Source organism: Paroedura picta, chromosome 17 (genome assembly GCF_049243985.1).
Source record: "Paroedura picta isolate Pp20150507F chromosome 17, Ppicta_v3.0, whole genome shotgun sequence".
Lineage (NCBI taxonomy): Eukaryota > Metazoa > Chordata > Lepidosauria > Squamata > Gekkonidae > Paroedura > Paroedura picta.
In genome coordinates this window covers 8,298,427-8,324,950 of record NC_135385.1, presented here as the reverse complement: position 1 = coordinate 8,324,950, position 26,524 = coordinate 8,298,427, and the positions used below count along the sequence as shown (strand labels likewise).

The following is a 26,524-nucleotide window of genomic DNA, read 5'->3' as shown; positions in this document are numbered from 1 at the left end:
AGCGCTATGCACCTCTGTCCATCTCCAGGAATGTGCAGAGGACAAACAGACGGAGTGTTCGCCACTGCATCTCATTTCGTCCCCTGATTGTTACATTATACACTGACAGTTTACTGAAAAAAGGACACTGATGAAGTTCACTGAAACAAGGGTAATTCCCCGGGACTTGTTTGTTATTCTGTTGGAAATTGACCCACTCCTGTTAGGAAGTTCCCTCGTTAAGCAGTTCATTGAGCCTGCATGGATTCATTTGGTGTTTACTTGATACATTCTGTGTACCCCCATCTGTTGGTCACATACTGGCCAGCCAGTTCCTCTTGAGGTTCAGCAAATGGCACAGAGGCCAAGGCCTTTCCCTAGCTGCATTATTCAGAGGATTACTCCCTTTAGACACCATGGCTAATAGGCACTAATGGACCTGCTTTCCACCAATCTGTCTCGTTCCCTTTGAGAACCTTCACTGCTCATGGCCATCACTGCTTCCTCTGGCAATAAATCTTGATGAAGATGCATTTCCTTTCACCTGCCCTGACCCGGCTGCCCATCAGCTTCGTAGGGTGGTCCCCTCATTCAAGAATTACCAGGCAGGCTGAAAGAGTTCCCTCTGTCCCCTGTCTCCACCCCACGCCTACGTTTTATAAACCCCTACCTGCCCCCTGCCCAGCTGCTTTCTTCCCTCATCCGGAAAGCCCCCAGACGCTTCCCTGTCCTCGTCGTCACGTAGCCAGGCCGTGCACAAACAGTGACTTTCTGAAGTCTTTGTTCCGCAAACAGAATTGTTTCTTCCCCTCCTGAAACCTGTCCTTTGGAACAAGGATTGTATAGCATTGACCAAATAAGACTGCGGCGGCGACGTAACTTAAGGCTACAGCCCTCGTACAGATAGATCACACTGCCTCTAGCCAAGCAAGGGAACTTTTTCTTGTGTTTTAACTAGCAGCTGATTGGCTGGTGCTTTTTCCTCCGGGTCTGTGCCCCACAAATTCCATAGTTACCCAGCTTAGACTTGGGTTTCATTTTCCCGCTTGCTCAATGTTCCAGCAGACAACGTAGATACCAGACGACCGAGAGGTACCGCGTCTCTAATTAGCGCAAACAGACCACTTGCAAAATGAGGCTGCTGGATGTTTCAAACCTCGCGTTCACACCGCAGCACGGAGCCAGCCCTGTCCCCAGCCTAATGAAGTTTCCGCATTTTCCCTAGCTGTTTATTCTAATAGCTTAATTAAAAAAACAAAACACCAAAAGCACACAGCCCAGCGAGCGGCTTAGTTGCTGACTTCAGCCTCTTGCGACACCGGACAATTCCTTTTGCAATATTTATCTGGGTTGTGGCCCGGCACCTGCTCCCCACCCCTTCTGCTGGCATGGCTCGGTCTTTTATGAATGGCAAAGGAGTCGTTAATTAAAGAGAGCGATACAGTTCAGTCAATGTTTTCGAGGGGGTGGGTGGGGACACAGCGCTGGAAGGGACCGAGAAGGTCGTCTAGTCCAGCCCCCTGCACAATGGAGAACCTTTCTCCGTCTCATTCCCTCAGTGACCCCTGCAGTTATGCCCAGAAGACAGCAATAAACCTCCAGGATCCCCGGGCCAAATTGGCCTGGAGAAAGATTCTTTCCTGACCCCAAAGTGTGGTTCAGAACTATCATGGGCTGTGAGGGGGCAGACTTATGGGGTTGACAAAGCTGATTTAAGGTAACGTGAAGGTCAGTTAGGATAGATTCAAATGGGTCGCCGTGTTGGTCCGAAGTAGCACAATAAAGTCAAGAGTCCAGTAGCTCACGGCCTGAATAAATCTTCGTTGGTCTTAAAGGTGCTGCTGGACTCCGATTTTATGAAGTTCAGTTGTATGCAATAATTACTGCTATGGAGCAGGGATTCCTCACCAGGATTCTGGGGCTCTGCAAGAGCTCCTCAAGGGTTATGCAGCCTTTCCCCGAAGTTTGGAGGCCGCTGACATCACTAGACCTCCCTGGAGCCCAATTCCACTGTTGCTCTACAGGCTTAATCTCTTTCTCCACAATGGAAAAAGCAATAAATTATTGATTAGCCGGCTTGCTGGCTTCCGCTTCTGATTTCCAAGCCCACTTCTCTGAAAGGGCATGTCACCACTTTTGTGGTCCCTTGAAGCTTGAAAAATATTTCAGGGATTCCTCCATGGTCCAAAAGACCGCTGTGAAGACTTAGGTAGGTAGCTCGGGGGGGGGATGATAGATAGATAGATAGATAGATAGATAGATAGATAGATAGATAGATAGATAGATAGATAGATAGATAGATAGATAGATAGATAGATAGATAGATAGATAGATAGATAGATAGATTTGTATTTTGCATTAGATAGATAGATAGGTAGATAGGTAGATAGATTGGAAGCCACGATAAAGATAGCAACATACCCATTTTTTAAATTACCTTTTGCTTTCGAAAGATGCCTTCTGCATCAAAGGCATTGCTCTCTTCCGGAGCAGAGAGTTTATGGACCGCCTATTAGCTGCCCGCACGCATGTGTTACGCATCCTCCTTTTCAAAAAGTGCCCAAGGCTCACCTGGTAAACGCCGCCCTGGCTGGGAGCGAAGCATCCGGGTTCCTGGACAGCAGGCCGCAACATCTTCCTTCCCAGGCCGGAACTTTTCCTCGGAGCGACTTCAGCGAAAGCGAAACTCCGACATCTCATCCCTGCCAAGGGTAAACAACGAGCAGAGCTTTAGGGGAGAGAACGCTGACTCCACGGCATCGCTCTGCCGTCCGTGGTACTCAACTCCCTACGTGCACGTGACCTGTCTCTCTCTCTCTCTCTCTCTCCCCCCCCTTCCTCTTTTCCTTGCACAGCACCCATGCATCCACAACATAATCCTTTAAGCTCAGTCCAGGCTCCGGGATTGGCTGGGCTGCCCCGTTACAAAACCAAACCCCTGCACAGCAATATCTCTAAGCGATTAAGTCAGGAGGGTACATGAGGCCTGATTAATGCTGCCGGCCAGTTTGCCTCCATGGCAGCAGCAAGAGAGAGACAGAGAAAGTCGTGTGTTTACGGGCGGGGGCAGGAGGGGAAGCGCCACATTAAAAAGACAGTGTGATCGAGCACCATCGAACCTTTTGTACGGTGACATAACGAGACTCAAACCCGGCGCATGATAACCGCGGAGCCCCGGTCTTCGGCACGGAAGCGCCGTTGCTCTAGCCGAGCAATCTCGTTAAAAAAAAAACGAGGAGCACCGAGGCATGTCAGGCTCCCCGGCAGAATATTCCGGAAAGATCATTGGAAACCTCTCTGATGCACCGATGGTTTATTTTAATAAGGAGATGGCCTTAGGAAGAGCGATATTCTAGAATGCCATCTTTTACCGTAATGGGATTTTAAGCAGCAGGGCTTATTTGAACAGAGCCTGCCTGGCTGTATGTCATTTCCACTTATTTCCACCGGGCTGCTGGTAAAAGCCTTACTCTGTTTTTTCTGTCTGGCTAGCTCGGCCGCGTCACATCTCAGAAGCGAAGCTAGGTCGGCCCTGGTTGGTGCTTGGACACGAGACCACCAAGGACATCCGGCGTTGCTCGAGGCCATCAATGGCAGACCACCTCTTTTTCCCTCTACCCTGACCTAGATGGCCCAGGCTAGTCCCATCTCATCTGATCTTGGAAGCTAAGCAGGGCCATCCCTGGTTTGGGTGGGTGACCACCAAGGAAATCCAGAGTTGCTATACAGAGACAGGCGAGGGCCAACCGCCTCTTGTTTGCCTCTTGCCTCGGCCTGGATGGCCCAGGCTAGCTCTATCTTGTCAGATTTGGGAAATTAAGGAGAGTCGATCCTGTCTCATTTTTGGATGGGAGACACCAGGGAAGTCCAGGGCTTCTGTGCAGAAGCTAGCCATGCCCACCCGCTTCTGAACATCTCTTGCTTTGAAACGCTCTCGAGCTGGTCTTTGTGTGACCTTTTTAGAGTTCGATGTTAGAATCACTGAGGTGTGGGAACTGGGATGTCAACCTGCATCTGGGTAGTTGGAGATAATCCACTGTGTGGCACAGAAGAAAATAGCAGGGGATTTGCCTTGTTCAGCTGCTGGATTCCAGAGCTATGGCAGAAAAGTACATCCCTCGAGTCCGAAGTCCCCTTCATTGTGGTGTAGTTGGAGGGGGGGAGAGTGAAGGGAGCAGAGGCCCGCTAGGGTAGAACGAGGCAAAGAGGAGTGACTCTTTAAAAATAATCAGGCTGCGAGAATCTTGAGAAATTGCAGGATAATGGAAATGCCCCAAGAGTCCAGTAGTACCTAAAAGACCAGCAAAACTTCCAGGGTTATATTTCAGATATGTATTCGAAACACATACTTGGGAACTCTTGTTGGTCTTGTAGCCGCTACTGCATGTGAGTCTTGGTCCTTCAGTGCAGAAACGTGAAAGAAACATCAGGTGCTCGTATTTTGTCCTAAATCCACGTCTCCATTTTTCAAGTAAAAATTGAAACATAAAACAAATTGGGACGTAAGTGTGGCCCCCATCTGCAGATTGCCAAATCTTCAGATTGGGGCCATGTGTACCCTAAACAGCGGTGCTGGGTCCAGTGAGAAAGTGGGAAGGGAGGAAATTCTCCCCCAATCCTTGAGTCTTGTGGGCCGACACTTCCAGGACTGGTTTGTGAAGTCGGTTGTTCCAACAACAGACCCCAGCCCAAATTCGGTAGCATCGTACTTCAGACTTTAGCAGAAAGAAAGGTTAACTCTATGCTGCGTCCTTTAGCAAGAGTTTATTTTAATTAGCCTTTCTAATGAATATTAAATGTCCTTGTCACAGAGCCAAAATCAAAGGGTATCATTAAGGGACACCTATTAGAGACATTTAATTAAAAAAAATTTATCTTCTCCAACCATCTCTAGGTACAGAGCTATAAACGGTCTGTAAATAATGTTTATTTTGAATTAACATTTGCTTAAAAGTCCGGATGCATGCATTAAAGGAGAGTAGCAGAGTTCTGGGGCATTTTAAATAGAATCCCCGTTTCTTGCTGACGTATCTTCTCTTTCAGACAGCGTGTCTTCCACAGACCGTTTCAGATCACGTACTTGATGCCAGTGCAATCCGGTGCTTTAAAGTTGGGGGCTAAAAATTAGGGAAACCAGAGGTGAAATCCTCTTTCTCCCGTGAAGTCTGTAGGACAGCTTCGGACCCGCCATCTTCTCTCGCCGTAGCTGACCCTGCAGGGTTGTTGTGAGTAAAAAATGAGGAAACACAAAGATGTAACTAAAACACATCATAGGCAGAATGGATCTAAAATTTGAAATACACACTTGGATGTGCCCCCAGTATAGGTATAGGTGTTTCCATGCCTGCAGTATTAACTCCGCACAAGTCGAAAGCTGACTTATTTGAAGTTCATTCAAACTTTTTCGTACTATAAAATGGATTTCTACACTCGGAGTCATGTTGAAACTGTCGTACATCATAAACTGCAGTTTCCCTTCCTGTTTTTTTATACTACCTTACAGGATCGTGGCAACAGATTAACTTAGTGAGGGAATGTGTCAAAATTTCCAAAAGTTTCCGTTCTCTAAAATGACCTTGAAGGTTTTATGGAGATGAGTTCGTGGCTAAGAGTCAAAGGTCGAATGTCTTGAGGTCCTGCAAACAGATCACTCCAGCATTTCAAAAATAGACACGGGAAGGACAAAAAAATCATGTATTTACTTCATACCCTCCCTTCCCCCCCCCAAGGGACCCCTCATCAGTCTTCTCTCTTCCATTTGATTGTCACAGCGACCCTGTGAGGTAGGCTAAGCTGCAAGCACATGATTAGCCCAGGATCACCCAACCAGCTTCCATTGCAGAGCCGGGATTCCAACTTAGTTCTTCCAGATCCGACTGTCACTCTATCCCATGCTATCTAACGGTGTTTCTGGGAGACCTTCAAGCGTCCCTGAAGTGAGAAGAAAATTGTTCTCTTACCAATGAGAATTAGAACCTTCCCACGGAGATCAGGGCGCCTGGCTTGGATGCAGCCTTCCAAGTCAGTTCTTCTGGGTTTTGTTCTCTGCCGTGGATTTGAGTTGGGTGGCTCCCCTGCCTTCTACAAACGCACGCTGAGGACACCTTTTTCGCGCCATTCCGTCTCTGATGGAGCGGTGCTAACAGACTGCTTTCTGATACTGCCTGTCACAGGTAATTTCGCTTAGGCCTTGATGGAGAGTGGCCGGCCTTTCGTTGAACTGCTTGTGTTCCTGGGCCGACCTTCTTCCACGTCGCCTAATCCACGTGTTCTATGGAAGGATATGGTTTTGCGTGTGATCAGCCTCCGTGAAACCAGCAGACCAGTGAGATGAGTGCTTCTTTGTGGGTGCGTCCTTCAGTTGCCGTAAGGAACAAAGAAATACACGGAAGCCTTGCAGACCACATGAGCAGGGCCTATCACGATGGGTCTTTCCTGCCTAATCCACACCGCCCATCCTCGCAGGGAGGCTGTAACAATCCTTCCGATCCATGTGGTGGTGTGGTAGAGCGTGATGGTGAGCGCTGGACCAGGTTCTCCGGATTAGACCACCACACCAAGAAGGAGAAGAGGTGGTTTTTGTACCCGGCTTTTCACTTCCTGAAGAAGCAGCTGACAAACAACAGATGCTCTTGGGTTCAGTGTCTTGGCTGACGCGCCCCAGCCTCCTTTTCTTGAGAAAAGGTTTTGAAACTCAGGCGAAGTTGAGCGGGTACTTTGGGCTGATTTTCTGCCCTTTCCTGAGAAGCTGGCCCGTTTCTCCTGAAAAATACCATTGTCCGTCCCGAAAACCGGCTCCTAAGCAACCGAAGCCGGTTTGGCTACGAAAACGGGGAAGGCGGACCGGCGGATGGAAAAGCTCTTTGAAAATCTGAAGGGGCTTTGCTTCTTAGCCACTCTGCCTTCTTTTTGCTCAGTTGCTGTCCCGCCCTCTTCTTGGGGGGGGGGACCATCACACAATATTGCAATTATATCTGTGAGTCAAGTGCTGTCCTTTGAAGGAAAGCTGTTTTTGGTTAGCCCAAATTTTGTGGCATCCCGTTTTTCACTAAAGGAGCGCAGAATGAAGGGGGGGGGGAACCACTGCGGGCTGGGAGGCATACTTGGAGACGGCAAAAAGGAATAGTTTGGTTTTGAAGAGTCCAAGGTCTAAAATTAGTCGAATGGGGGCTTCCATTGTGTGAGAAATCCAATGCCTCTTTCGTGTGCCCTTCCATCTTTTGAGACCAAAATGTTTGTTTCCATACCAAGCCAGCCCTGCTGTTTTGTGGCACTAATACCGTCCAGGTGGGTGTGGTGGAGTTGAATTCTGAGTGCCGAGTTCAAATGTTGACACAGCTTCTGACCCTCTTGCACGAGGCCACCCAGCAGCTCTTTCTCGAGATCTCTCAGACCACAATTTAATATGGAATTTTCAGTCCAGAGGCACCTTTAAGACCAACAATGTTTTATTTGAGACCCGAGCTTTCGTGTGCACACCCTCAGATACAATGTCATGGAATGGAAGTAATCAGTTCCTACTTATAGGCAGAGGGTAAGAGTAAATTTACATACAGCATAATGGCTTCTGATCTTTTAGCCATGATTCAGAGAAGCTATCCTTGAATAGATCATAATAGGGCAACAAAGATGGTGAGGGGTTTGGAGGCCAAGACGTATGAAGAAAGGTTGGGGGAGCTTGGTCTGTTTAGCCTGGAGAGGAGACGACTGAGAGGGGATCTGATCACCCTCTTCAAGTATTTAAAAAGCTGCCATGTAGAGGATGGAGCAGAGTTGTTCTCTCTTGCCCCGGAGGGACGGACCAGAACGAATGGGATGAATTTAATTCAAAAGAAATTCCGTCTAAACATCCGGAAGAAGTTCCTGACAGTGAGAGTGGTTCCTCAGTGGAACAGGCTTCCTCGGGAGGTGGTGGGTTCTCCATCTTTGGAGATTTTTAAGCAGAGGCTGGAGAGCCATCTGATGGAGAGGCTGATTCTGTGAAGGCTCAAGGGGGTGGCAAGTTAGCATGGATGAGCAATAGGGTTGGGAGTGTCTTGCACAGTGCAGGGGGTTGGACTAGATGACCCAGGAGGTCCCTTCCGACTCTATGATTCTACTTCCCTCCTTCTCAGACTGCTAAGCCTGATATTCCATTAGCCGAGTGAAATAAAAGCTAGACTCAGGATGCAGTTCAGTCTTTTTGCATATCCCCTGGAAGTCAATTTGAATGTTAACCTTAAAGGAAGGAAATCACTCTGGTGAGCCTCCTTCAGAGCAGAGGGCCTCTCTGGTTAGCACACAAGGACATTACTGTGCTCTTGAACTTTCATTATCACCTTGGTCTAGAAATAGCCACTCTGATTTCTTGGCATGTTCTTGGTATGCAAGAAATTGCGCTTCTTACTTGCAGCGCTGTCTTAACTACAAATTACTTGGTCAGTGAATGCGTTTCAGCATCGATGGCCATCGTTGCTTGGATTATTTCTACCGGGGGGTTTTCTACGCCGTTGGGGAAAGCTCTGTCCATCTTGGTCATCCAAAGAACTCCTGGATTTTTGCAATAGAACCACTGCCTATCAAAGAAGAAATTGGAGTTCAAGCTAGCTGGGCCCACTGTCCTGTGGGCACAGAGAATATGTTGTAGCCGTGTTGGTTTGCAGCAGAGGAAATAGATTTGAGTCCATTATCGGTTTAAAGGCCAACAAGATTTTTGGAGGTATGAGAGAGTCAGAGCTCTGAGGAGGCATTTGACCAAGGGAGTTTTGACTCCCAAAAGCTTATACCCCCCAAATTGTGTGGGTTTATGGACTCTTATTGAATTTGTTCACACATTTGATCCGTTCCTCTGCTGTTAACTTTAATTTTTATTCGTCATGGTTGCCATTTATTTTTTTTTAAAGAAGTTCCCTGCTTTCAAGGTGACTGCGATAGGCATTTTATGCCACTTTAATCATTTTCTTACCTGCCTTATTTTTGGACAGTTTTATCCAGGGGTGCTTGCTTATGCACCTCGGTTTGTATCGTAGTTTGTTCCTTAATTGCAAGTGTGCAATTATCATAGAGCCGCGGACCTTCACAATTCCTAGAATGTCGTGGGGAGAACTTAATAAAAGGAGGGACTTCTGGGACAGGAGAAACAGTTTTGAGCATCTGCTTAAGATGAAAGTGGTGTGCAGCTCTTAATACGAATTATATGGTGGACCCCCTCCTCTGGCACTGTCCAGCCCACCAGTTAAGGTTGGCTTCTCTAGCCTCAGGTTGGCCACTGTGTGAGACAGGATGCTGGACTAGATGGACCCTCACTGGTCTGACCCAGCAGGTCTCTTTAGATGTTCTTAGGAAGGCCTCAGCCTCCATGCCCTGTTGTTGGCCCTCCAGAGGAACTGGTTGGCCTCTGTGTGAGACAGGATGCTGGACTAGATGGACCCTCACTGGTCTGACCCAGCAGGTCTCTTTAGATGTTCTTAGGAAGGCCTCAGCCTCCATGCCCTGTAGCTGGCCCTCCAGAGGAACTGGTTGGCCTCTGTGTGAGACAGGATGCTGAACTAGATGGACCCTCTCTGGTCTGACTCTTCTGAGGGTCTTATGGACAGTCGCATGCCACTTTTGTGTCTTCAGGTTTGTTTCAATGTTTTGTTTGTATCTTTTCAGTTGCTGATTTATAATTTTAATTGTAAGCCTCCTTAAACAAGGGCTCCGCAGAAGGGGTGTCAAAATCTCCTAAGCAATTTTTTAAAAAGCCTTTTCTAGCCAAATTCAGCCACCATCTCATTATCACTTTCGTTCAGCTCATCCTACCTTCGGTACAAAAAAATTAACCTTATGGGACAGTACAGCTTAGGACAAGGGGTGCAGAGTGTGTTCAGAGGGCATTATTAGCAAATAATATTTTGTCAGCAGGCATTTCATCACCACAAGCAGGAAGCGAATTCCTTAGAAACTTATCGCAATTCTTGCAATAAAAAACCCAAAATAATAAATCATCGACCATCCCCATGGTTCATCGGAACAAAAATTTGAGTCCAGTGACCTCTCCAGTTGAAAGGATCGGGCAGTAGGTGAAGGGAAAGACCTTTCTCTGCCAGAGACCCTGGAGAGCCACAAAGAAGGGCTATGGCCCAATGGGAGAACATCTCTTTGGCATACAGAAGGTCCCTGGTTCAGTCCCCGGCATCTCCAGTTAAAATATCTGGCTAGTCATTGTTGTGAAAGTCCCCTGCCAGTCTGAACAGACAGCACTTATGAGATGGACTTATAGTCAGATTCAGGACAAGGCAGCTTCATGTGTGTTCAAGGGCGTAAATCTATCTTAAGGCTATACTTATCCGGAAAAAGAACATCTTCCTTCTTGCTTTAGCCACCTGCAGATATTCTCCGAAATCAGGGGAGAGACTTTCATTGTGGTGCTTGCCCCATCACACTCCGGCGAACCAGCGGCAGATCAAAACACGCCACCTGAGACTCGTTTCCGACACGACTTGTCGTTGGGAATGTACAAAATAACATTTCACGCAATAAGCGACTGTATGATTTAAGTCGGCTTTTGAAGTAAAATGCATTTCCCTCCACCCTTCCCAGCCTGGTTTGTTAGCGCCCATAGAGCCTCCCTGTCTTGGTAGAATTTTGTTTTCCATAACCCAGTAAAACGCCTGAATAAGCTGACCGAGGGCCAGTCGTTTTAGATGACAGAACGAATCCTTTGTTGAGAACAGAGCCGCATTCATGGGGATTTCCCCCCCTTCCGTTCCTTACAGTAGAAAACATCACTACTGTTTCCCTTTTCCCTGGCAGACAGGATAATTTCTTGATAGGACTGAAGTCAGGGCAGGGGGTGAGAATCAATGCTGATCTTTGTATGTTCTTATTTTAGGGGACGTGCTCTTTTTCTAGATAAGGCGCATTTGTAGCTAGCGAGGTTTGCAATCAGTTTATTGGGCTTCTTCTGCTCTGGAACATTTCAGATAACCGGAAAGCTTCGTCTGTTCCCTTCTCGGTGATACACGCTCTCTAAGCCGTGGGAAACATTTCTGGGAGCCACAGGAGTTGCTGGACTTACTGGAGATAGCTGTTAGTGTCACTAATGGTTTCCAAGCTGTCACCCTTTCTCAACTTTTTTACCACCAAAACGTTGTTCAGGCTTCGAGAAACCCCAGAACTGGTGCAGTCCTGCAGAATAGGGCTGGGAAGCACAGCTGTGGACACGCCCACCCAGAGCCCCTCCCCTTCCCACATCTACAGGCCCATCATTGGCCATTTGGGAAAGAGGGCAGGCCAACATGACTAATATATTTGGGAAAGAGGGCAGGCCAATATATTTATAAATATATATAATACATTAATGAACTCCTACCATTCAGGAAGCCCTCCCAGGTCTGTCAAGAAACTCCAAGGTTTCATGAAATTCTGATTGAGAAGGCCTATATTAGGCATTTACGTAAATAAAAGTATTTGATGTGATGGGGGGGGGGGTCCCCCTACTTTGTAAGTTGCCTTGAGGTGGCTCTCTAGATAGGCCACACAGAATTTTTTACCTTTACTATGTAGAAGGCATTTGTGACTTAAAGTTTTTATCTGTCTTTACAGCACCCCTCTGAGTTAAGCAAAAGAGAGAGAGAGATAGAAATGCCCAAGATCTATCTGCTGGAAAATTTGGGGGCTGAACAAAATGCTGAACATTCTGTGACATCAGCAAGCGTGTGCCAATCGCTGCGAAGGTGTCATAGCAGCTCAAGGGAAGGGGTGTGTGAGAGGGAGAAAATGGGCCCAGTAAAACCCTGATCACAAACGTTCCTTCCTCAGCCTCTTCCCCTCATCCATGGCTGGGAAAATGAAAACCTCTTGGTTCCATGCAAACCCCGGTTTGATGCAACCCTCAAGCGGTGGCAAAGCAACAGTCTTGAGATTATGCTCTCTTGGCGAGAGACCCATGGCTCGCAACCCTGGCTTGCAGGTGAGAGAACCAACCACGAGTGGGTGTGTTTGTTTATGGCAGCAAACCAGACATTTTTCCGGGGGCAACGCTTACGCCGGAAGAAACCGGGGACTCCTGAGTGTCGTTCTTGTTGCAAACAAATGTGGTCAGTTCGTGGCATCGCAACACTGCCTGTAACATTTCCCCCCCTGAAACTTTAATCTTCATTCGGCTGCATATTCTTTGTTGAAGACTCTTTTGGCTGGCAAAAGGAATGCCCTGAAAGTAGCTCTGAATCTATAGACTCTCTCTCTCTCTCTCTGTGTGTGCTTGCGTGTGTGGGTTTAGCAAGGATTTGGCTCTCTGCAACAGTGTACAGATAGAGGTTAGGATTGTTTCATTTTTTCTGGGACTTCTTTTGCAAGCTAGGAGTCCATAGCGAGGAAGAACGGAGCCGTCTTAACTTTGACATAAAAGGCACGCCCCCGCAGTGCCATAGCTAGAGGTTACGGACCGCCCCTCTCCATGCTTTCGCGGTTCCCGCAAGGAGTCTCCTGACATTACAGGATCGGTTTGCTGGCCAGAAGAGCGGTAACAGCATTACAACGCCCTGGAAATGTGGTAACAATTAAAGACTGCGCTCGCTTGCCAGTCCTTGTTGAAATCAGTTTCATGTGTCCAGCGTCACATTTGCATGCTGAAAAATGCACCGAGATGCCTGGGTGACTTCAGAGCTATTTTGGAGAAAAGTGAATGAAGCAAAACTGAATTCATTAGCCTGCTTTTGTTTAGAAAACAATGCCGTTGTTTCCCTGCGCAAATTAAAGCCCTAATAGGACTAAAAAAAAAAATTGTTTCTTTGTTTTTTAACGTTCCTCCCTGCTCTCTTGAAAACAAACGTGTGGTATTAATATGCTGCGTGCGTGTGAACATGAGAACATCAGAAGAGCCGTCTGGATTCTACCAGGGGCCCAACTGGTCCAGCGTCCTGTCTCAGCATCCAACCGGTTCCTCAGGATGGCCAACAAGAGGGCAAAGAGGCCGAGGCCTGCCCCTGATAAGAAGAGCCCTTCTGAATCAGACCAGTGAGGTCCCTCTAGGCCAGCATCCTGTCTCACACAACGGCCAACAACAGAGCAGAGAGCCTTAGGCCTTCGTAACCACATCAGAAGAGCCCTGCTGGATCAAACCAGTAAGGATCCGTCCAGTCCAGCATCCTGGCTCACACAGGGGCCAGCCAGTTCTTCTGCTGGGCCAACAACCAGGGGATAGAAGCTACTAATTATGTTTCTCCAGTATCCAAGCAAGGTCTTTTTCACTGGTTCCATTGCCGATTTTGGCAACTGAATCTCCATACGGGAGACCACGAACCAGAGAGGAATCGTTTCTGCACATGGCGTCCGCTGTCAGCTAGGCTAAAATGTGATCCATCTTGTCAAAGTGGAAACGCGCTTTTTTCCCCCTCTCCTGAATAGAGTGAAATTACTAGGAAAGCATCACCGTTGGCCAGGCCAGATACCGAGCTGGGAGTTCAGAGACAGTCTGCCAAGGATACCGCAGTCTTGAAAGTACATGATGTCATAACCCAGCCCACGGAAGCGCCGCCTCTGGATCAGGCCCGCTGGGAAACTCTACACGCTTTCCTTTGCGGAGGTCAGGAGGTGGCTGCAGGGTACGGCGGGGTATGCAGAAGGTCCCCGGTTCAATCCCCACCACTTGCAGGTAGAAAGATCAATTAGGCAGTGATAAGAAAGACCTCCCTCCATTGGAAGGACCCTGGAGAGGCGCTGGACACAAGCGGACACAAGGATATTAGTCCAGGATATCTGGACTGAGCAGCCTTATGTTTTCAGGCGATGCTGTAGAAATTAATCTTGGATCAGCTTGTTTGCTAGAAACCTTCTCTTAAGGCAAGCTCAGGAACGACTTCCTTATTTACAGTCATCCATTGCATCTCTACCGGAAAGCTCTGCTTCGTTCCCCTCTTTTATTGACTTGCTCCATTTATACCCTCCTCCTCTCCCTTGTGGGGACTCAAAGCGGCTTTCGTTGTCTTCCTCCCATCCGTTTTAGCCTCACAACAACCCTGTGAGGTAGGCCAAGAACATGCGACAGGCCCAAAGTCACCTAGCGAGCCTCCATGGCAGGGTGGGGATTCGAACTCGGGTCTCCCAGAGGCTAGTTCGACAACCTAGCACTACACCTCAACAAAATGCAGCTTGGCACCAAAGCCGAATTAACCCTCGAGATCAGCACACGCCAAGAAAGAGCCAGTGTGGCGTCGTGATTAAGAGTCTCAGACTAGTATCTGGGAGGCCCAGGTTCGAAGGCTGATCCATGGGGGAGGTGACACCCAGGGCCCCTACCTGGATAAACCGTCCCTGTAGGGGAGGATCACTTTGTAAGCCACATTCGGTGCCCATTGGGGGAGGAAGGCAGGTACGGATGAGTCCGGGAGCGACTCCAAAGCTCTTTCCCAGCGCATTCGTGTAGCGGCAAGCCGTGATTTGGAGTCACATCAGAAGCCCCGCCAAGTTTCCTTTCCCCTTTTTTCTTATCTTGAGACTTCGAAGAACAAAAGACCGGGAGATCAAGCTTCTGCTCATTACAACCACATCCTAAATCACAGGAAACCGATCCGAGGGACTTCCACCGCAAAGGAGACGTTATCCCGTCTAGAAGCTTTAGAACTCCTCTGATGTTTCGGTGGGCGGCGCTTCCAGTTTCCTGGATTTGTTATTCGCGTCCTCTGCGGACAGGAAGCCAGAAGCATTTGAAGAAGACTTAAGAGGCCCGGGATCCCGGCAAACAGCCTGGCAGCCTGCAGGGGACATGTAGAGCAGGATTCTCGGGGTTAGTCACTGCTAGTGACTAACTGCGGGTTTGCCACGGACTGCTTTAATGCCCTTTGTTAAGGTGCGGCCAGCATGAGTGTAATAATGCTGTGCTTGAGAATCAGAGGGCATGCATCGGCAAGGGCATGAAACAGGCACATGTGCTGGGAAGAAAGTTCTCCTAAGCTTCTCACAGTTTTGTCTTAGAATCCTAGAGTCGGAAGGGACCTCATGGGTCATCTAGTCCAACCCCCCTGCACTAGGCAGGGAGCAAAAAGGAAGAGAGGATGGTGCAGTGCCAGCTTGCGCCACATTACGAATCCCAGGAACGTATTGTGCAGGGCTGCAGCTCTTTCCAAAAAAACAGAACGGGAAGTCTCAACAAGAGTTTTGGGGTAGAAGCTTTTCAAGAGTCAACACTCTTGTATCTGATGAAGACAGCTACAACTCTCCAAAACGCAGACTCCGAAAACCTTGCCGGTCGCTCTCTAAAGGCTGCTGGTCTTGAAGCCGTCCAGAAATCCCCAGACTCAACCCCCCTCCCTTACTTGTTTGCGTAAAGAGTCAGGGAAGCCATTATTTCGATCAGGGGTGGCCAGCTTGGTGTCGTGGTTAGGAGTACAGACATCTAATCTGCCGAGCCGAGTTCGATTCCCCGCTCCTCCTTCCCATGCAGCCAGCGGGGTGACCTTGGGCTCGCCACAGCACACAGCACAATCTTCTTCAGGAATATGAGAGCCAGTTTGGTGTCGTGGTTAGGAGTGCGGACTTCTAATCTGGCTTGCCAGGTTCGATTCTGCGCTCCCCCACATGCAGCCAGCTGGGTGACCTTGGGCTCATCACGGCACTGATAAAACTGTTCTGACCGGGCAGTGATATCAGGGCTCTCTCAGCCTCACCCACCCCACAGGGTGTCGGTTGTGGGGAGATAGGGACTCCTTCGGCATCTAAGAACCAACTCTTCTTCTTCTTCTTCTTCTTCCTCTTCTTCTTCAGGAATATCAGGGCTCTCTCAGCCTCACCTACTCTACAGAGTGTCTGTTGTGGGGAGAGGAAAGGGAAGGCGACTGGAAGCTGCTTTGAGACTCCTTTGGGTAGGGAAAAGCGGCATATAAGAACCAACTCTTCTTCTACTTCAGTAATCTCAGGGCTCTCTCAGCCTCCCCTTCCTCACAGGGTGTCTGTTGTGGGGAGAGGAAAGGGAAGGCGACTGGAAGCCGCTTTGAGACTCTTTTGGGTAGAGAAAAGCGGCATATAAGAACCAACTCTTCTTCTTCTTCTTCTTCTTCTTCAGTAATCTCAGGGTTCTCTCAGCCTCACCTACCCCACAGGGTGTCTGTTGTGGGGAGAGGAAAGGGAAGGCGTCCTCTTTGTTCACGGCCTTGGCATATAAGCAGGGTCCATGGGCACAGGCCTAAGGCAGAGCAGGCCTCTGTGCTTACGTTGCATCGGAGCGCCACGGCTGCCTAATTGCGGGTGCTGAAGACACGTCCTTTGATTGAACCCGTTTCATCGTTCGGCACTCGATAGCCGACTCCTTTGGGTGCAGGCAGGCAGGCGGCGGCGGGGCGGAAACGCTTCCCATCGCCGACTGCGGCTGGATCGCCGTCTTTCCAGCGACGAGGAAAGCGGAGGCAGAAAGCCGGGCGTGCTCCGACTGCTCGGCTGGCTAATTCGAGGCGCCACACTCTGTGTTTCTGGGGTTAGTGGTTTTTCCTGCTCGGTAATTGCTCAAAGATTCGGAGGACGCGTTCTGCTCGCGAGTTTGGATTGCGTTCTGCAGAAAGCCATCGAGGGCTATAAAGCTGTCAGCCTCGGGATATTGGACACGCTTGGCTCGGGGGAAGGCTGTTTATCCAAAAATCGTGTCCCCTTCTGCGTTTCGGGCGCTGACGTTCGGGATTACCAATAGAAAGACGCTCTTTACGTCAAAGGTTCTCGTTCTTTGTTTAATAGACTGGAGCAGGGGTGGTCCAACTGCGGCCCTCCAGATGTCCAGAGATGGGGGAAATCTTATAATTCCCTCCCCTGCACTCTTGTCTGGCTGTGTCACCTGCAGGGGGGGAGGAATTCCCCCTCCTGCTTCCTCTCCTTGCCCACCTGTCCGCCTGGTTCTCACAGGGGGGGCAGTAGGGGCACCCCACCCACTTCTCCCACCACCACCCCTGGCTTACAAGGCCTGGAGTGACCTCTCTTCCCTGAAACAGTGGCCAAGATCTGACATCCCAGCATTACAAGACATCGGTCTTCCGCTAAAAATGTCAATCCCCTCCCCTTTCTTTCCTATATTTTTTCTAAACCTCAAGGTTTAGAAAATCCCCCCCCCCCCTGTGTACCTTGGCCCCACTCTTTGGGTTTTTCGGCCCGTAAGGCAGTCAGGTTCAGAATTAGACGTACGATGCGGGCATCTGTGCCTGAAAATTAAACCTTGCTATTCATTTACAGATAGTCCTATTCACAGAGCATTTACGAAGCAACAGAGAGACTTTTCAGTTAATTTTAACAGATCATTACAGTGTAATTCCGGTTTGCGTTTAAGGTTTGTCTTCATTTCGGCAGTCAGCCGATTTCCGAACGAGTTTTATGAAGGTTTTTTTTTCTTTCTTTTTTTTGATAAGCAGCCGACGGGGTTTAATTTGGAGCCTTAAAATCATAATTGCTTTTTAAAAAGAATTTCTGCTCTGGTTCACAGGAGCGTAATAAAAGGAACACCTGACGCTATTAATAAAGATTCCTAGCGTTTCGGCGTTAAAACAGTTATTGCGCGGTCCTAAGGAGAGCTGCACCCCTTAAAGGACGTTAAAGTCAAAGGGTTCAGAATGGCGTAACTGTGCTTAGATTGCATGGTTAGAGAGGTGTGTATAAGTCTCTAGGAGACAGCATGGTGTAATGCAGGGGTTGCCAAACTGTGGCTCTCCAGATGTCCATGGACTACAATTCCCATGAGCCAGGGCTCATGGGAATTGTAGTCCATGGACATCTGGAGAGCCACAGTTTGGCCACCCCTTTTGTAGTGGTTACAGAATCACAGAATCATAGAGTTGGAAGGGGCCATAAAGGCCATCTAGTCCAACCCCCTGCTCAACGCAGGATCAGCCCCAAGCATCCTAAAGCAAGAGCGGTTAAAGGTTAAAGAGCGGTTGATTCTCCACTCCTCCACACGCAGCCGGCTGGGTGACCTTCGGCCGGTCATAGTTCTCTTAGATCTGTTCTTGCAGGGCAGTTCTCTCAGAGCTCTCTCAGCCCAACATTGAGGCCCGTTTGCACCACTCACCCTTGCAGCTGAGCTCCCGGTGAACCTTCCCGATAGCCAGCTGCTCGCCTGTATTCCTTATCTACTTTCTAAATTAGAAAGCACCAGCTGCTGTTTGTATTCGCCTGAGAAAGGCAACTGGGCTTCCAGGCGATCTCGTCGTGGGCTGCATGCTCTCTGCCTCATAGCCCGCTCCTTAACCACATTTGCTTGGCCGAGAAGTGTGTTTGGTGTCAGTGCTATGCAGTCCCACGCAAGCACGCGTAGAGAAAGGGCAGGCCCTCAGAGCGCTCGATTAACACACAACACACAAAAATCAAGCTGTTTGGAGTGCAACCAGAGCTCCAAGAGAGCTGCGGGAATTTACGCCCCTCTGACGGATTGTTTACTATCTTAAAAACACCAGGGCCTGGATTAATCCCGGCTCCAAAGGGGTGATTCATCAGCCGCGTGGGTCACCGCAGGAGTAAAACCGCATTCCACGGTCAGATAATGCAACCCGCTGAGCAGGAACGGGCAAATGCGCCAGTGTGGCTGTGGATTCTGCAGTCGTTCTCACCTGAACCCTGAGAGAGAGCGGCTTTGTGTAGCCGGAGAACAGTGAGGTGCTGGCGGAGTGTCCAGTTGTATGCCTGGACACATTTTTAAAAAGAGAAAGGGTTAGTCTCTCATGGCGGGAGGGCAAGCAGGGGGGCGGTCTTGGCTTAGCTGCTTTTTGTTTGGCTAAACGTCAACCCGCCATCTACTTTTATTGCCATGACACCGAGGACGGTTAAAGTGTGGAATTTGCTGCCAGAGGATGGGGTGATGGCCACGGGAATCAACTACTTTGAAGGGGGATTTGTGGCAGGTCAGCTTCTCAATGGCTACTAGCCACGGTGGCTGAGGGGAACCTCCACATGCAGAGGCACTAAGCACCTGAATCCCAGAGCCAGGAGGCAACATCAGGGGAAGACCTTGGCCCCTAAATGCCCTCTGGTTGGCCCTCTGGAGGAACTGGCTGGCCCCAGTGTGAGAAAGGAGGCTGGACAAGTTTTACCTTCACTGGTCTGACCCAGCAGGGCTCTTCTGAGGTCCTTCTTAGGGGAAGACCCTGCTGTTGGCCCTTCAGAGGAACTGGTGGGCCACTGTGTGAGACAGGAGGCTGGGAGCTCGTTTTGTGACAATGACTTTGAGTATACCCTCCCTTTCCTTTTTGGGTGCTTTTTTTTTTATAACGACCCATTCCTTTTACTGCCTCCTGCCCTCCTGATTTGGGGAAGCACCGGCATCAGGGGTTCCAGCCCTCACTGAGAAAGCTCCCAGAGCAATTGTCAATTAAGTTCCTAAGATAATAAGAAAACGACCACCAAGGTTCTCACCCACCCCCTTCCACTTGCTTCCTGAGTTTTCATTTACTCGTATTAACCGCTCCCTTACCGCCACCCCTGCGCTCTGCCTGCCAGATGATGTCCAAGGCTGTAATTTCGGTTCGGAGTAATATATACTTCTGAGGGTTGGCAGACCTGTTTGCTGTCCTGGTATCTCCCCTCTACCCACCCGCCATGCGTCCCTGGCTTCCCGATGGGCAGTCCTGCCCGCATTTCATCCACACCCATTCCCCCCTGAAAGCTCCACGGGGAATTAGCACCAGTCCCTCAGCTTTGTTTTCCGTTCTGCAACAGTTCGAGTTGAAAAGAAAAAGAAAAAGAACCCTGCAATGCTTCATTGGTACCAAAATAGGCTTTGGGGCTGTTTTAAGTTAGGCATCTTGAAGGGTTTTTGCACGAGTGACTATAGTCTATGCATAACATTAATTTTGTGTCTTTCTACAGGTGCTGGTATTAAGTGAGAAATCACCCCCCACATCGACCCCTTTTTAGCTGCTGGTATTAAGTGAGAAATCACCCCCCACATCGACCCCTTTTTAGCTGCTGGTATTAAGTGAGAAATCACCCCCACATCGACCCCTTTTTAGCTGCTGGTATTAAGTGAGAAATCACCCCCACATCGACCCCTTTTTAAAAACCCACCCACAGATGCACAGTGTAGCTGCCCCTTCCTGTCTTGTGAGACCCTTTCGAGAATCATCAATCCGTGAAGTTTTGAAAAGCACGGGGGCTATTGGGCTGTTTCCACGCAGCTGCCATGGTGACAAAACAGATCCGGGAGAGACGTGCCCTATTAAAGGGGGTGGGGGGGACCCAAAAAAATTACCCAAGCCTTCAGAAATGCGAGCTCGTGGTCCGCGTCCAGCCCCTGTAACGTTTCACAATGAGAAGAACAAACCAGGGTTTCCCATTGTAGGGAACACAGAGTCCTTTAGGGGGCAGGTGGAGTTACGTAATGGCCGGGCTCTCGCAAATAAATTAAGTTTTAACACAAAAACAACACACACACACACAGGCACATAACACGCACAGTTGCGAGGCTTTCGGGCACCCCTTTTGTGAGGCCTTAGAACTTTTTTACAACCCTCGCACCTTGGATGGGAGCAAAAGCTACCGAAATGTCACAAAGCACAAACGTGCAAAGGGTTTGGGAACGTTTCTTAAGGCACTAGGAAAACTGAAGCGCCTGTCTTTTGACTCCGGAGCTCTAGATAGATGCCAAAGTGTGAGACGCCACAAAAGAAGCTTACCTGAGGCTGAGCGTGTGACTTTGCCTCTTCTTAACATGCGTCCGCCTCTCTTCCTTCCCTCCGAGGCAGAGTCAGAAGTCACCCCTCTGGCCGCCGAGCAGATTCTCCTGGGTGAATTTCCATGCTTGACTCCCTCCCTCCATCTCTTCCTGATGCTCTTCTCTGGCTGCAAAACGCATCCCCCTTTTCCTTTTCTCTCCCCGCCTCCCCCCCCCCAAAAAAGAAATGCACTTGTCCGTTCAAGCCGTCCTCTTCACACCAGACAAAAACACCCCATCCCTTGCATCTGTTTGCATCCAGGCTTGTTGAAAGGAGTGGGGGAGAGGAAAGGCTGGGATGGGGAGGGCAGGGGAGGGGGGGCTTGGCTTGGTGCTTGTCCGCTGGCCTCGGTCGCCTCCTCCGAGCGGAGTTTAACTTTGCAATCGAAAGGGGAGAGCCGAGTTGGGAGGCCGGAGCAGCGGAGGCTGGGCTTCCTGCCCCCACCGGTCTCCCTTGCCAACTGTTTTTATTGATTTCACTCACTGGAGGGCCCAGCAGCTTCGCTCTCTCTGAAGAAACTCCCGCACTGGGCTCCTTTCCCCTGGCTTTCATTACAGAAACCCGATGCAGCGGTGGCTGGTCACCCCGCAAGAGCTCGCTTGGCAACCTGCCGGCTCTCTGTGGTACCTTCTTCTTTTCCCGAGCGGAGGAGGAGGAGGAGGACGCTGCGTTCTTGTTTCCTCCTCTGGCGAAAGGACCTAAAAAAGAAGGGAAATGCCTCCTCTGTGCTGCTGCTGCTGCTGTCGCCAGTTCTGATCCTACAGGGCCTGGGCAGCAGCCTGGGGAGGGAGTGATTTTGGCTGGGCCGAAAAGATATACCGATTTACGGTACAATCCTAAACTAGGGTTGCTCCAGCCTCAGCACATTGGCTGGCATAACACTGCATAGGATTGGGCTGTTAAGCAGCCAGCAGCTTCCCCACTACCACCCCCCCTCAACATTTTAATTCTCTTTTTTAAATCCTTTCCCTCTTTCGTAAGCTGGGTGTAAACACAGGTTTGGAGAGGAGTATGTCCACTAATTGTAAACTGTATCCCTATCTGCGGATAATAAATCTACAGATTGGGACCATGGTGGAAGCGGACAGCTTTTCCTGCAGTTTCGTCTTGTTTTGCAGGAAAAGTGTAGTCTGTTTTTAAAATGACATTGATGGGTTTAGAGAGCCAGCTTGCCGTATCTGGCAAGCTGGATTTGATTCCCGGCTTCTCCACGGGGCGACCTTCTCACGGGGCGACCTTGGGCCGGTCACAGTCCTGTTAGAGCTGTTCTCTCAGAGCAGTCCTATCTGAGCTCTCTCAGTCTCACCACCCTTACAGGGTCTCTGTTGTGAGGAGAGGAAGGGAAGGAGATTGAAAGCCGCTTTGAGGTTCCTTCAGCCAATGAAAAGCGGGGTATAAATACCAACTCTTCCTGTCCTTAAATACCCCCTAAAAGCAAAAGGGCCGCCTGTACATGCAAAATTAAAACAGTATCAATCCACATGCCCCTAACTAATATCCTAAACGGGTTTCGGGCTTAAGAGCTGGTCTTCCATTTCTCCCAGAGGCGGCACCTTCTGATGTGTTTATGTGATAGCCTCCCATTGAAAGATGCAGCCCAGTTGCTTGCCCAGTGCGTATTCTTCAGGAAACTGTGGTATAGCGCTAGCACAACCACCTAAAGAGCGGAAGGGGGCAGTGGGAGGAGAAAGGAGCTGCCACTCGGTGACAGCACAAGACTTGCACATGCAAAAGGACTTCAGGCATCACGCGGTGCATGATCCTTGATTAAGGCCCTCGGGCAGCAGGGCTGGGAAAAAGTTCTCGTGGAGAACCGGTAGACCACTGAACCTAGGTGGAAGTTTGGCTGGCTGGGTAGAAGGCAGCTTTTGGATGTACGCAGGAACTTGTGTGGGGCTCACACAAGACCCTTATCTAATTAGTGGGAGTTGTACAGCTGCTGGCCTGGGGGCTGTGCACATCTGTACACGTGGATGGCGGCTGTGCTTGGAAGTTGGGGGGCTGGAAGGGGCTGCCCTCAGATTCGCGTCCACCCAGAACATGCGGCCACATCTGAAGACTTCCGCCGCCTGCTTTGGTTCTTCCGCTAGTTAAAGCCTCTTTAAGGCGGGCAGGAGGGCGTCAGCCTTGGCTAAGAAGGCCAGAGACAGGCCCCTTTCTTCCTCTTTCTTGCTCCAGAGAGGAAAGTTTGGGGGGAAAGAAAAACATTTGTGGAATGATGTCTGTAGAGACTTGTTGTTACAACCCATTTTCAGTCCTGTGCATCGCTTGGTTTGCTTCCGGAGCGGGAATTCTCCTACATCCCCTTTGTTTTATTCTCCGTGAAATTCTGGACCCTGGCCGCTAGCTGTGACGTGTTGCCCCGATGATAGAACCTGTGGGGCAGTTCATCTTGGTGTCTCATCCCAAAAAGGAACGGGATATTGGGGGTTATGTCCGGGAAACTGTTCTTAGGGTGGCCCCGTTAGGAACACACATTACAGCATGATCAATTCTTTATTTCTTGTGAATTTCCCACTGAAGTTTTTGTTTGCTTGTTGGTGAATCCTGTAACTGTTCAGAAATAACGTTAGTTTCAGTCTGTGAAGGAGCATCGGGGCTAAATCAAATGCCAATGGGACCCATGCTCTAATTTTAGCTTTAATTGCAAAATGATCATGGCTTCTTCTGGGCACCGAGTGCGACTAACAAACACACATTGTTCCTTGGTTTTGTGGAGAGATTCACCCTCCCCTCCACTTCTCCCACTCACCCCCTTTCAGTACTTGAAAAGATCTACCCCCCTCCCTTCCAAAAGGTACAAAGGCTTGTTCTCATTTAAATCTGGCTTCCTGGAGCAACATGTTTTGGGTTTTTTTCCTGCTTGAATCCCATCTGAAGCAACCTTTCTTAAACTCTTGATTTCTTCCTAGCGTATCCCCCCCCCTAAAGCTGCAAAGGGGCTAATGAACTTTCAAGAAGGTGGTTTTGAGCCACTTTGCAAGCAATGCCTTTGGAAATATTTCCTTTGGTTAGCCCGAATGTGTCTTACGTTTGTAAGACAAATCTTTGAAGTTCATGGCCCGATCACAAGCTGAGAAGAACCAGGAGGTTGGTTGTGTGTATGATGTAAAAGAGGTGGCCTGCCTCTCCGTAGCAACCTTGGACTGCCTGGGGGCGTCCCATCCGGGTACTAAACCTGCTCTGTCCCTGCTTAGCTTCTGAGATCTGCTGAGAACATCAAGGTCAGGGCCTGCCTTCTAGCAAAGGGGAGCCACGAATCACTGACTGCTCCCGATAATCCAAGAGCAAACTCTTCTGCCTGTCCTTCAGAGTCCTCTCACGTCCGCAAGATTGCAGCATTCAGACCACATTAACTCCAGGGATGGGAAGTGTTTCGACGGACTCGACCAGTATCGGCTCGATACCTGCTGGTGGACCGCATTCTTGTGAAACCCTATTGAGAAACATGGCAGGGAGAAAGCGGTCCCGCCGATTTAATTAAATTAAGTTGTGCGTTTTTTTTAAAACACAGAGAGAAGTCAAATATCTGCTGCTCCGAATTCCTCGGCAGAAGGGTGGGGGTCCCAACGCGACGGGTAATTTTCCATCCTCTGGTTTTCAGACATCTTTGGCAGCGCTCCATCCCCTCTCTGGTCTCTGCATTTCTCTTGAGGAGCAGACATCTCGAGCTCCCCACCGCACTGTGTTTGAAATATCCCATCGTGCCTCTCCCTCGAGCCCTCCGGAGCACAGCTCTAGACAGCCGGCGTGTAAACGCTCCAAACAAACGAAAACAAATGTCTCCAAGGCTCTGCGGGAAGCCTACGACGGGTTCTCTCGATTTCATCCTTGTTGGGGGGAGAAGGAATAGGACACGGCTTGGGCTGGGACTCTCCCGGTGAAGGCCTCTACCGCGTGGGATTTGAACCGGCGTCTCCAAGGCTGATACTCTGAGCAGAGGTGTGCCCTCCAAAGGCTTATGTGTGTTTGGGATTGCACTCATGAGGCTGCGATTCCAGGGGTAGCTGTCTTGGTCTCCGATAGAACAGCTAGATTTGAATCTGGTAGAACCGTAAAGGTTTCCGGATATGAGCTCTCCAGAGTTCCTGGAAGCACTCTGGAATTGTGAACAGAAGCCTTCCCTCTCAGACTGTCACTCTCTCGGTTCACTTCCTTTCTTGCAGAGCAGGTTGTACCTGCACATAGTGGTTTCTGTGGCTACCATAATGTTTCATCGATCAATCAGGCCCTGCCCCATCTGAGATCTTGAATTGGGTTTCTGGCTTTGCTTGTTTTTCTCTGTTTCGAGACCAAGCGGTAGGAAAGGCTGTGGTTAGATTTGAGCCCAGCAGCACCTTTGAGGGACCTCCTCCACATGCAGCCAGCTGGATGACCTTCGGTTCGCCCACAGCACTGATGAGGCTGTTCTGACCGAGCAGGAATATCGGGGCTCTCTCAGCCTCACCCACCTCACAGGGGGTCTGTTGTGGGGAGAGGAAAGGGAAGGCGAATGGAAGCCTCTTTGAGACTCCTTCGGGTAGAGAAAAGCGGCATCTAAGAACCAACTCTTCTTCTTCTTCAGTAATCTCAGGGCTCTCTGAGCCTCCCCTCCCTCACAGGGTGTCTGTTGTGGGGAGAGGAAAGGGAAGGCGAATGGAAGCCTCTTTGAGACTCCTTCGGGTAGAGAAAAGTGGCATCTAAGAACCAACTCTTCTTCTTCTTCAGTAATCTCAGGGCTCTCTGAGCCTCCCCTCCCTCACAGGGTGTCTGTTGTGGGGAGAGGAAAGGGAAAGTGATTGGAAGCCCCTTTGAGACTCCCTCGGGTAGAGAAAAGCGTCATATAAGAACCAACTCTTCATCTTCATCATCAGATTTTCAGTGTCTTGACGATATTCCTAGGATTTCCTCCTGGCTAGTTAAAAACTTGGTCAGGTATTCCCCTCCCCTTAGGTACCTTCTCTCTCTTTGTTTTTTTAAAATGTACCCACCCACTTCTATTTTAGTTTCCTTCATGATCTGGAGCTTCCACTTGTGTCCAAACAGAACTGAATAACCGCAGCTTGACTTTTTACCCATTTCAGGGCAGTGGGGCCTCAGGCGGTGTCGTTTGATCCCGTGCTCTGATTCCGGGAAGGGCCCCCGAGGTTACATGGCACGCCCTCTGGAAGATTGGAAAGGTTCCCTCTGCCCTTGGCTCTTGCCCTCAACTAGTCTGACCTTGAGGGAGATATCGAACGAGGTAACTGTTGCCCAAGGGATGGGAGCTGTGCACCAGATTTTATTTTTTTTTAATTTATTGCAAGCGAGAATATACGACTTTTCCCTTTTCGGCATCTAAAAGCCTGCTGCGGAATTCTCTGCGATGTTTTGCAAACGCCAAGCTAAACAAGCGATCTACGCAAATCAGAGGTTCTGTTTCTCTTTTCTCATTTAACAGTCGTGAAAGAGGTAGGCTAGGGCAAACATGCTCATTTCCCCCCCCCCCTTGGAAAACCCTACAGGAGCACTGTAAGTTGACTGCAGAGAGCCAGCTTGGTGTCATGGTTAGGAGCGCAGACTTCTAATCTGGAGAGCCGGGTTTGATTCCCCGCTCCTCCTCCACCTGCAGCCACCTGGGTGACCTTGAGCTCAGCAGGCACTGATAATAAAGCTGTTCTGACCGAGCAGTAATATCAGGGCTCTCACAGCCTCACCCACCTCACAGGGTGTCTGTTGTGGGGAGAGGAAAGGGAAGGCGACTTCTTCTTCTTCTTCTTCTTCTTCTTCTTCCTCTTCCTCTTCCTCTTCCTCTTCTTCCTCTTCCTCTTCCTCTTCCTCTTCTTCTTCTTCTTCTTCCTCTTCCTCTTCTTCTTCCTCTTCTTCTTCTTCTTCTTCTTCTTCTTCTTCTTCTTCTTCCTCCTCCTCCTGGCCACCACCCAGTCAAT

General features: G+C 49.5%; 2 protein-coding genes across 8 annotated transcripts in view; one reads left to right on the top strand and one right to left on the bottom strand.

The window, feature by feature from the left end:
- GPR146 (G protein-coupled receptor 146) overlaps positions 1 to 21,140 on the bottom strand; it is a 35,774-nt gene extending 14,634 nt beyond the window's left edge. The window contains exons 1-2 of the mRNA XM_077317232.1: positions 20,580 to 21,140; positions 2,551 to 2,681 (exon numbers count right to left, since the gene is read on the bottom strand). Coding sequence (XP_077173347.1) covers positions 2,551 to 2,584 — 34 coding nt within the window. The 5' untranslated portion in view covers positions 2,585 to 2,681; positions 20,580 to 21,140. The remainder of the gene's footprint in view (positions 1 to 2,550; positions 2,682 to 20,579) is intronic.
- Positions 1 to 26,524, top strand: part of CHLSN (cholesin) — a 95,693-nt gene that overhangs the window by 53,614 nt on the left and 15,555 nt on the right. Inside the window, exon 2 of one of the 7 annotated variants that reach the window (XM_077316521.1) lies at positions 25,682 to 25,839. The exons of the other annotated variants lie outside the window; for them this stretch is intronic. Within the exon in view, the coding sequence (XP_077172636.1) occupies positions 25,750 to 25,839 (90 nt within the window). The 5' untranslated portion in view covers positions 25,682 to 25,749. The remainder of the gene's footprint in view (positions 1 to 25,681; positions 25,840 to 26,524) is intronic. 7 annotated transcript variants of the gene reach the window in all.